The following is an 11,768-nucleotide window of genomic DNA, read 5'->3' on the forward strand; positions in this document are numbered from 1 at the left end:
TTTTGTACAATTAATTGAATAAAATCCTGTTTTTCTGTTGACACTGTTTATTTCACTTTAGCTTAAGATTTATTTATGCATTTAGCTCAAGCAGAATTCATCGCCGCTGTTGGACGCAACTGCGACGGTCTCCGGAACAACGGGAGCCTGTGCCGGCTGCAGTCGATGCTGTCCTCCGAGCTGAGAAACGCGCCCCTATGCGTTGTAGTTGTTCACGGCCAGTCTCTCAATCATGCCGTCCTCTAGGTGAAGAAAAAACAATTTGAGCTAAAACTAAAGCAAGAATAGTGTTTGACTTACCAACACCATGTAGCAGGTCGACGGCTTTAGCTCTGAGAGATTCCGGCCGGCTCCGATTAGCACAAAAACAGATGTTCGAACGCTTCGCCCTGATTTTCACAGCCAGCTCAAGGATGTCATTGGCCACTTTCTGGTTGCCACCACTGTTCTCCACTGGCCTTTCGATTCCTGGCAAACACTTCGTGGCCGATCCTGGTCAATCCTTTTTGCAAACTCCCACACTGAAAAGGTGTCTCCACCACGAAATCGACGAAAGACCGATCCGTCTCGAATCGCTGGAACAGGAACCCTTCGCAGGCGCAGGAAACGGTTCCGACAGATGATCTGTCTCTATCGGTTTTGCTCTCCCCTGGTTCATCGTCGTACAGCTCCGTTGGCAGGCTCTTCGCACCCAACACCGGCCCGGAACACGCCCGTTTTCATTAATGTTCCGTCCGGAAGTTGCAATCTTTGAAGCCGAATCTTGCTTCCTACTTTTAGGGACCACTATCCGTCCGGTGACGGAGAAAAATTTAGCAAAACAAACTGCTCGATTAATTTGACAACGAGAACTGTCATTTGCTCTTGACAGTTCTCGCTGTCAAAAAAATCGAGCAGTGTGATGCGAGAACGCAAGAAAATTTAAGCCAAAAAGCAAGTTATCGCGGTTAACGCGCGTTAAAGCAAGTTAAAGCGGAAAGGTGAAAGTGAACGCTGCAAAGGTATGAAAAGGAAGCTTTATCGCTCGGTTAGCGCAGAAGTGACGTCCCCCTCGCAGAAAAATCACTTTTTTCGATATGAATTTTCAGCCAATATTGGGATGGAATCTCCAAGGATATGATAGAATTTGCCATCAGCAACACAATTCACGTGTTTTTTCAGGTATTTATCGTTTGAATTGCGGGAAAATTGAAAATCAAAAACCCAAACAATGGTTTGTTATGGGCTACCATTTGACAGCTAGTGCTTTTGTTGTGGGCTCTCATTTGACAACCGTGCTAATGTCGACTGTTGTCAGTTTGCTTTGGTCGGAATGGGGTTGCCATCCCCCCGTGTTCGCCTAAGTCCAAAATGTAAACAAACGTTTTTTTTTTCAGATTTATAGAATTTTAGAATATTAGAACTTAAGAATTTTAGATTTTTAAAATTTTAGAATTTTAGTTCGACAATCAACCACAAGCTCTAGCTGGGTGCCACGAACGAAGCATTGCAGATGTCCGTTGACGCTGATAGGGCGCACTATTGCAGTTCGGTGGTGGACTTGTCGCATGGTGCACAAGGAAGCAAATCTGTGTGGCGCTGAGTTCAACAGAAGCAGAGTTCGTTGCCTTTTCTGAAAGATTCCAAGAGCTCTGGACCCACAAATTTCTGTAAGAAGTTGGAGAGGCAGCTCTTGGACCAACCAGGGTGAACGAGGACAACCAGAGCTGCATCAAGTTGGTCGAGAAGTGCTGTTTTTTCGTTCGAGATCTGCAAGAAAAGGGAACGATCAATTTGCGAAGAACATTCTAGCCTCGATTCTAGCTGATGTGATGACGAAACCGCTTGCCAGGATCAAGTTGGAGAAGCTGCGAATGGGATTCGTCCGCATCAGTCGGAGGAGAAGCAAGATAAAATTATTATTCTTGTTGAAATCACTAAACCGAGTAGTTTACTTTCTACCACATTCCAAAATATTCATTTAATAAATCTGGAGTTTTTTTTTTTTTTTGAAAAGGTCCAATAAACCAAATTTCCAGTTTTTGCTTTTTGGGTGTTTTTGAAACCGCCTTGAGTCAGGGATTCTAAAAAACACCCAAAAAGCAAAAACTGAAAATTTGATTTATTGGACCTTTTCAAAGAAAACTCCAGAAATATTAGGCTAGCGAGAAATTAAAAAGAGAGATGTGAGCCGGTAACATAGAGTGAAACTTTCACAGCTGTCATGGAATACTTCACACCTGCTTGACAGAAAGTTTAACTCCATGTTGCACTTTTAATTTCTCGATATGTAGACTTTAAGCATTGTCTTGCACTCTTTTCTTTTCAGCTGCGTATGAACCTGTTCCAACAGAAAACAAATCGAGAACAAAAATAAATACCCCAACACTGCCAGCACTGCCTTGCTGCCAGCTGACAACTCTCTCAAAGCTCCCCCCCACTTGCGTGTCCCTCCCTGAACCAAAGCTCAGGGCGCCATCTCGCTCCGTTACCCGGCTCGAGCCGAGCGCCAGAGCGAGAGCAAAGCTTTTGTTGTTGTGGCAATCAAGTTCGTCCGTCGCAAGCTGAAGGAACGAAAAAAAAATCAAATTGATTCGATTTTCGAGACGAACTATCGGGAGTTGCAGGATTTTGGTGAATACTTGGCAGTTTTTTAACGATTTGCTTGTGGAAGTGGTCGCACCGTGAGCGTAACAGGTTCGACAGTCATTTGGTGACGGATTGGTCCAACGGTGGACCAGATTTGCGGGGAACGGTTCTAGTGAAAAACAGCTGGGCAAGGATTGCTGCTGCTGCGACGACGACCCACGGTCACAGATTGCTCCTTTCGCTTGGAAATGGCTGAAATAAAGGCCATGGAGCACCCGACTTTGAAGGTAAGTTCCGTCGTCGGATTGTGGAAGTCCTCGGAAATTGGGAATTTTGACCGTCATTGTTGTCCGCACGCCTCCAAGGCCAAGGCCCAGTTTTTTTTTGGTTGGAATTTTTAGACCTCGGAACACAAAAGCAAACAAAATGTTGCTCTATGGCTCGATTTTGAAGGCAGCAAAATGGAACCTATTTATCGTATTTGCGTCGTAAACATTCGTAATGGGGGATGGGAGGAATCGCATCCGATTGAATTACGCTGGATGTACTGGATAAAAATTTAAATGTTGTTACAAAGTCTTGTCTTTTGCCTTGACTTTGACTCTAGAATTAAAAAAGTAACTTTTTTAAAAAATGATACAAAAATTTATATATTTTTAGGACATTACAAGTACTTTTCATACTTATTGTTTCTTGTTTGAAGCATTTCGTTAAAATCTTTTTTTTTTATAAGTCAAATACAGTCCAGACTTGATTATCCGATGTCCCCCCAGACCCAATGTCACCCCGTATGACGGTAGTAAAAAACATGTTTTTTTTCGTGATTCGATTATGCGAAAATACAATCATCCGAAGCGAACATTTGTGTAAGTAGGTACTTCGGATAATCGATTCTGGACTGTAAAAAATAATCTAGAAATGCATACCAAAAGCAATCGCATTTTTATTTTTCAAAACCAAACAAACCACAAGCTGAGATATCGCCAAACAATGACATCATTTTCGACTTTAATTTTATCAGACGGCCTTCTCCTATCGGAGTGTGCGGTGTTCGCACGTTAGTTAGAAGTGCATTCCATCTGTACCTCAACGCTCTCGAATCATCAACTGATTGTTAGCTCAGGTCCTCGGTCTCTTGTTTGTTCTTTTTGGCCGATTCATGAAAGGTTGTGATGATGTCGCACAAAGTCAAATTGTCAATCGTTTCAAGGTTTGTAGTTTGATTATTTAACATTTTTTAAAGGCATTCTGAAATATTATTTTTACCATTTAAGAAAGCATAAAAAAAACTACATTTTTATCACATGAGTCAGCTTAAAAACTAGCTTGAGTGATGGATGTGACTGCACGCCAACATAATTGGTTTGGACGGCGTGCAAAGTGCAAAGATAGTGACGACAAAGAAGACAAACAAGAACAAGAAAACTTGCTAACATTGAGCTCATTCGTATTCGTCGGTGTTTATGCGGTGCGCCCGATGATGGTGATGTCGTGCACAGATTCAGCGCTGAGGTCGGTGACGACATGGCAGGCACTTGTCTGCGTTGTTTTATGAAGCAAATCCAGGCAGGTAGCAGGCTATTGACGAAACTAAAATTCCGACTTATTTGCATTCTTTCAGGTGCCATACGAGATCCTGAACAAAAAGTTCCGCATCGCCCAGAAGACGCTGGACCGCGAGCTCAGCCAGATCCAGAGTGCCGCCTCGGAGCTGGAAAAAGGCCTCTCGGAGGGTTCGGCCGGGTCGGAGATATCGCGCCTCCTCGGCGGTGTCGTCGAACGTCTCCAGGTGCTCAAGCGCAAAGCCGAGGAAAGCATCTCGGAGGAACTGTCTGCGGGGCTGGTGTGCAAACGGCGCCTCGAGCATCTGAAGCAGAATGCCAACACGCCGACGGATGCGGCCACGATGGAGCTGCAGGCCGCCGCCACCAACCAGTGGAAGAAGATCCGCCTCGATCGGATGATTGTGGAGCACTTTCTCCGGCTGGGCTACTACGACACGGCCGAGCGGTTGGCCGTCCGCAGCGGAATCCGCGATCTCACCAATTTGGACATCTTTCAAGTGACCCGCGAGGTCGAGCGCGACCTGGCCAACCGCAGCACGGCCAAGTGCATCGTCTGGTGCAACGACAACAAGTCCAAGCTGAAAAAGATCAACTCCAACATCGAGTTCCAGCTGCGGGTGCAGGAGTTCGTCGAGTTGATCCGCGAGGACAAACGCCTGATGGCGGTGAAGCACGCGCAGAAATTTTTCCCCTCGTTCGAGCACGAACAGCTGAAGGAGATCCGCCAGTGCATGGCGCTGCTGGCCTTCCCCGTCAACACCGAAATCGAACCGTACAAGTCGCTGTTCGATCCGCAGCGCTGGAACGACCTGGTGCTGCACTTCCGGCTGGAAAACTACCGCCTGTTCCAGCTGCCAGCGCAGTCCGTGCTGAGCGTGGCCGTGCAGGCGGGCATTTCGGCGCTGAAAACGCCCCAGTGCTACTCGAGCAACTCCAAGAACATGAACTGTCCCGTGTGCCAGAAGAATATCAACGAGATCGCCGACCACCTGCCGTTCTCGCACTGCGCCCAGAGCCGGCTGATTTGCAGGTGAGTGTTCTTGAGATTTTTTTTTGTTTGGGGTCCCAGACAAACTAACACTACCACAATCACTGAAGCTATGCGGGTGTGATCCAGAGATCTCGTTACCAACGGAACTTAGCTTAAACAAACGTAGATTTTCTTCCCGAAATTTTAACGATTGATTGCTGGCCTGAAATCGTTTGGAGACGGTGATTTCAGCTATTTGCAGACTGGATTTCGTCATGTTTATGTCATGATTATTTAAACCCAAGCAGGGTTGTTACGGACGGCGCGGATCGCGCGGATGGCGCGTTTCGCGCAGATAGCGCGGATCTGGCGCGGATGGCAATTTTGAAAATGTTTGTTTGTATTTTCTCAGTACGAAACGTCGAAAAATGAAGATAAAGATTATGTAGAAATTATTTTGTATATGTTTCTTGTCATTTCTTAATATATTTAATTTCTTTTGAGTTTTGAGAAATGATTTTGAACCTTATTTATTTTTAATTTTATACTGGATTTATTCAATTTTTAATTTTGTAAATTAAATATTACAAACTTTTCCCTAAGATATACACATAACAATGTGTAACAAAAACTATTATTGGGGCTTGTTCTGGTGGGCGTTAAATATGAGCTTGATTGGACGTAACAGTATTTTTTTTTTAATTTAAACATTCTTGGCGAAGTTAACAAGATCAGAACATTCCAAATTCAAAGCTACAGAAATTCAAAAATTCGAAAAAAATGTTTTAATAGTTTTTATAGTAACAAAAAAAATCAAAATACATATTATTTTTTTTTCGAAATTTCTAAAATCGCAATTTAAAAAATCTGAAATTTTGAAATTCAAAATTTTAGCAATCTGAAATTCAAAATACAAAAAATTTGGGTAATCGAAAATTTAAAGATTTAAAAAAAAATCTAAATTGAAAAGTCAAACTAAAAAATATCAAACTCAAAACAATATGAAAAAAATCTAAAATCTAAAATGATTTTAGGAGCTCCCTCCGTGTACGCACGAGAGCATGCAGCTAGTGATCAGTGCTCCATCGTTTTTTCGATTTTTTTCGCCGTAATTGATTGTGGTTACCCGCGAGTTTGCTTCTCCAGCATGCCAAAGGCCGGCCGTGGCCGTGGCAGTTCGAGTGCGGCCTCGAAAAACCCGCGAAGTTCGTCTACCGGCCGTGTGCAAAAAGGTAAACAAACCAACGCCGTGTCGGCCGCCATCGCGCAGGGGAGCGTCAGCGCTGAAGGCATCGACAAAAAGTTACTACATCCCGGATATGTCCCAAGATCACCAGTGCGAACCCGTTCCGGTACTTCCGGTGCCACGACCAGTGGCACGTCAACATCCGCCAACATTCCCATCAGGAACGAGTTCCAGATGCTGAGCGACGACGAAGAAAACAACAACAACAACACCGAAGGTAGCAGCACTACCGACGACAACGACGACGATGGTCGTGCACGGAAAAAAGTGTCGACGCCAAAAAAGAATAATTCTCCAACGGAACGAAGACCACCTCCAATTTTTGTTTTGGACACGTTGGCGGACGATGTTGACGAGTTGCTGGAAGGCCTCGGATATTGTCTGAAAATCGGTAAGTCGGCAGTGCAAGTGATTACACTGAGCAAAAAAGATTTCGACCTGGTGCTTGAAGAACTGAAGCGTAGCAACTTCAACTTCTACACATACGACCCAGAGAAGCCCCTGTTAAGGTCGTCTTGCAGGGTTACCAAGACCGTCCGATCGCCGACCTGAAGCGACACCTCTCGAACGCCGGAATAAAACCGCGGGAGATTAAAGTGCTCTCGCGCAAGACAACGGTCACGGGTGTGCACACTCTGTACCTGTTGTACTTCGACCGCGGCACCGTCAAGATCCAAGTCCTGCGGCGGACTAAGACGTTGGACGGTTTTTGGGTAAACTGGCGGTTTTACTCCAAAAACCCGACGGACGTAGCGCAATGCCACCGTTGCCAGAAATTCGGCCACGGCTCGCGGAACTGCAACCTCCGGCCCCGCTGCGTGAAGTGCGGTGAGTCACACCTCTCGGAGGCGTGCGCACTGCCACGAAAGGTGGACTTGGGGGAAAACGCAGAACAAACTAAGCCGCGCGTAAAGTGCGCGAACTGTGACGGCAACCATACCGGCAATTACCGCGGATGCGTCGCGCGCAAGGCCTACCTCGAGGAGCAGGAAAAGAGGAAGAAGAAAGCAGCAGCGTCCCACTCTCCTCAGTGAAGTACGAGTGCAGCCGTTCCTGCAGTTGGGCAGCGTACGGTTCCAGCAGACAACCCAGCGATCCCTCCTGGATGGGGGCGTTCGTTTGCCAGCGTGGTCGCTGCCGGTAGCGGTGATGCGGCCCAGCAAGGAGTCACCGGGGAAGATCTCTTTACCCTGCCGGAGTTCTTTGCTCTCGCGGGGGTGATGATGACGCGGTTTCGGAGCTGCCGTAACAAGGCGGAACAATTCCTGGTCCTCGGGGAGTTGATGATCAAGCACATCTACAATAGATAAAAAAAACTGTGATCTAGTGTAAGCTTTTTTCTATTTCTATCCCCTTTCCTTTGCAATTTTAGTAAGTTTGTTCTATATTTTTTCTTACTCTTGGTAATCTCTTAGTTACAAGCAATAATCGTTCCAAAATGGAATGAGATTCAACACACAGCTGAAAGGAACTCCAAAACTCTGTTATGAACTGCAAATGAACTTATTGTAACATGATTATTCACTAATAAAACCGAATTGAATTGAATTGAATTAAAATGATTTTAGTATCCTTAAGCTTATAAATTCTAAAATTCTAAAATTCTAAAATTATAAAATTATAAAATTATAAAATTATAAAATTATAAAATTCTAAAATTCTAAAATTATAAAATTATAAAACTATAAAATTATAAAATTATAAAATCATATAATTATAAAATTATAAAATTATAAAATTAAAAAATTATAAAATTATAAAATTATAAAATTATAAAATTATAAAATTATAAAATTATAAAATTATAAAATTATAAAATTATAAAATTATAAAATTATAAAATTATAAAATTATAAAATTATAAAATTATAAAATTATAAAATTATAAAATTATAAAATTATAAAATTATAAAATTATAAAATTATAAAATTATAAAATTATAAAATTATAAAATTATAAAATTATAAAATTATAAAATTATAAAATTATAAAATTATAAAATTATAAAATTATAAAATTATAAAATTATAAAATTATAAAATTATAAAATTATAAAATTATAAAATTATAAAATTATAAAATTATAAAATTATAAAATTATAAAATTATAAAATTATAAAATTATAAAATTATAAAATTATAAAATTATAAAATTATAAAATTATAAAATTATAAAATTATAAAATTATAAAATTATAAAATTATAAAATTATAAAATTATAAAATTATAAAATTATAAAATTATAAAATTATAAAATTATAAAATTCTGAAATTCTGAAATTCTAAAATTCTTAAATGTTTTTATTTTTAAATTCTTAGTCCTTAAATTCTTAAATTCTTGAATTCCACAATTTTTGAAGTCCTATTTTATGTAAGAGATTTTGAAATTATGAGAAGACATTATTTTAAATAACAGAAATCAAATTTCTTTCGGAGTGAAATTTTAGCGAGGATTTTGGATTACAAACTTTATAAAATATCTTAGATTTTGAATATGTGGACTTTCGAAATTTAAAATTTTATCATATTATAATTTTAGATTTTGATTTAATTTTGAGGTTATATTTATTAAGTTAAATTTTTAGGTTTTTAAATATTGTATATTCTATTTTGAAGATTTTTTTTTTCATGACCCTTGCCTTGACCGTCTTTTGAGGATTTTTTTAAATGGATTTATTGCTTTCATTCTTTTGGAGCCTTTAACCATGAAACGAGTTTTTTTATCAAATACTTTCTGAATTAGTTTTTCTTCATTAAAAAATAAAATTTCTTAAATGTTGGTCGCGATATTTTTTTATGTGGTGTGAATTTTGCGCGGTTTCGGATTTTAGGTCGGCGCGGATTTGGCGCGGATTTTTTTTTCGACTCTCCCGTAACAACCCTGAGTTGCGACAAGGATATAGAATTTGATAGATGGGAATTGTTAATGACCCACTTTTTAAGGGGATAACAATAATTCGCGCAGTTTGACAGTTTGAAAACTGTTTACTGCTTTTGATCGCATAAATGTCACATAACAAACTCGCACTTTTTGACAGTTTGGCAGTTTGCCTGCTTTGTTTGTTTGCCTGGATTTGTTTGCCTAAACGTCAGTCTGCATGCATTTTGCCTTGTTTGCAAGTTTGCCGCAAACAAGTTTGCGAGTTTGGCAAACTGTCAAACACGAAAAAGTGCGAGTTTGTTTGTTTGTTTGTTTGTGGTAGTGTAATGGCTCCTTTATTGATGCAGTTTGGTTCAAAATCGTGTGCACTTTTAGAAAATCCGGCAACATCCAGTACTTTGTTCTAGAAATCAGGAGGAAATCCAGTTTTTTTTTCGCGAAAACTTAACACGTAGCCTTATGGGTGGGACAAACATTACTTGCGTTATTCTCAGCTTGCTGTTTTTGCATTTGTAACATTTATGTGAACATGGGCAGTTTAGCAGTTGAAAACTCGCTCTGTATGCTTTAAAAGAAACCACGTCAAGTAAAAAAGGTCCGTCGAGATGCCTTTCAAGCTGCCTGTCGGAAGGCATGAGCGAAAATATTTTTTTTTCCGTATACAAGACTAACACGTTACAACGAAAGATTTTTGTTCTAGCCGTCGACGTGCCTACCAAGCAACAATGCTATAGAAAGAGCTTTTAAAAATTTAAATTATATTGTTCAAATCAGTTACTAACTTGCCACTGAAACCTAAATAAGGGGAAAAGGGCCAATAGCACAAAAAAAATCAAACATTAAAACAAGTTTCGTTTTACCCTCCACCCAAACATCTATCCCCAGAATCACCGGCAAACCGCTCAACGAGCACAACCTCCCGATGATGCTCCCGAACGGGCAGATCTTTGGCCAGCAGGCGATCGACCAGATGCGCCGCGAGAACGACATCGTCGTGTGTCCGAAAACCAACGACACCTTCCGCTCGCCCAAAATCGAGAAGGTGTTTGTCATGTAGTAGAGTGGCCCAACCACCAACGCCACCACCACCGGGAAACGGACGTCGTATTATCACAAAACGAATTATGTTGATGCTGTTTTTTTTAATTCCTCGAGGGGGAATGTTTTGTTTTAGCTGGCTTTTAATTTTACACGCACTCTCTTTTACTTTCTTTTAAGTCCCGTTAGGGAGATTGATCTTCTTTTTCATTGAATTAACACGAAACGAATCGGACGAAAATGAACAAAAAATAATTTGGATTTACGTTTCTGAACTTTACCAACACTCTAAATCTAGTAATAGCACATCCAATATATGAAATGATACACAAAATAAATAGGATTACATTACAAAATATTTAGCGTGTAAGAAGAGTGCAAGAAGTAAGAAGTACTAACACCGGGTGAAAAACGGACGCGGTCGTAGTGCGAATGTTTTTTGATACCAAAAACATGCCATTTCGTTGGACGTAATTTCTCAATGTCGATATTACCTTACTTATTTTCTTGAAAAACAAAAAATACAAAATCTTTTAATTTTCATGATAGCTTTTTGGCGCGATTTTCAAATAAAAAATAACTCTTTCATTTTTATATTTGTTTGGTAGTTTGCTATGACCACACGACATTTGTGGTGCAATATCGGGAGAACATTGGACAAAAAGGAGGAAAAAACAAACGAAACAAAATTTAATGAACTCGTACAAGATTTTTTTAATCGAGATATTGCAGTTTTCTTTTTGTTGAATGTTCCAACCGTTCATCTAGCAATAAGTTGAAGAAAAGATATGGAATAATGATAATATAGATTTTTATCTTATATTTAGAACACAAAATGCTTGTTTCATTTAAGACCACTTCATAGATGACAGACTTTAATCATCAACTCTTTTTTAATCTTTAAAAAACACAAAAAACGTATCTTGAATAAGTTACCGAACAAGTACTGTATTTATATTTCTCGCTTATTTTTTCAAAAGGTCCTATGTACATGGGAAACCCATGGCGCATTGATGGTTTTGAAAAAAAAAAACTTGAAAAAAAAACATTCAAACCTAATCAAATCCACTTTCAAAATAGAACTTAATTTCAACGATTACAACCAGCGTGCACACTAATTTTTTGTTACTGAATTTGGTAAAGTTTACCGAACTTTCAACTGTTGAACAGTTTGGTAAACTGTAAATTACCGAATTCGGTAAAAACCTACCGAAATTCGGAAATGAAGTTTATTATTGATCATCGTACAACCGAAATTCGGTAAAATTTTCTTCATTTTGACAGATGGTTTACTGGAATGTATGAGAAAAGGTCGAAAGAATAGAGCTTTATGACGTTTCGCGTACACACACTAGCGCACCATTTTATTTTGCTGGCCGGACAAAATTTAACCTCACTTTTTTTTCGTGTACGTACACCCAATACATACGCACGTAGATTACTCTATGGACAAAAGAAAACGTTGTTTTTTTAAAATAAACTTCCAAAATATTTCAGA

At 39.7% G+C, this 11,768-nt stretch overlaps 1 protein-coding gene across 1 annotated transcript; it reads left to right on the forward strand.

The window, feature by feature from the left end:
* Positions 1-2,512: 2,512 nt before the first annotated feature.
* Positions 2,513-11,106, forward strand: LOC6038055 (E3 ubiquitin-protein transferase MAEA). The gene is made up of 3 exons (XM_001847847.2): positions 2,513-2,855; positions 4,190-5,163; positions 10,118-11,106. Exons 1-3 carry the CDS (start codon positions 2,817-2,819, stop codon positions 10,287-10,289), a joined length of 1,185 nt encoding a protein of 394 aa, XP_001847899.1. The 5' UTR covers positions 2,513-2,816; the 3' UTR covers positions 10,290-11,106.
* The last annotated feature ends 662 nt before the right edge of the window (positions 11,107-11,768 follow it).

The sequence above is a fragment of the Culex quinquefasciatus genome, chromosome 1 (assembly GCF_015732765.1).
Source record: "Culex quinquefasciatus strain JHB chromosome 1, VPISU_Cqui_1.0_pri_paternal, whole genome shotgun sequence".
Taxonomy (NCBI): Eukaryota; Metazoa; Arthropoda; class Insecta; order Diptera; family Culicidae; genus Culex; species Culex quinquefasciatus.

Bases quoted from the DNA above. Each gene is read 5' to 3' on its own strand.
- LOC6038055 (XM_001847847.2), top strand. From the start codon at position 2,817: ATGGCTGAAATAAAGGCCATGGAGCACCCGACTTTGAAG. The intron at 2,856-4,189 runs GTAAGTTCCGTC...GCATTCTTTCAG, and splicing joins TGGAGCACCCGACTTTGAAG to GTGCCATACGAGATCCTGAA. The intron at 5,164-10,117 runs GTGAGTGTTCTT...ATCTATCCCCAG, and splicing joins CAGAGCCGGCTGATTTGCAG to AATCACCGGCAAACCGCTCA.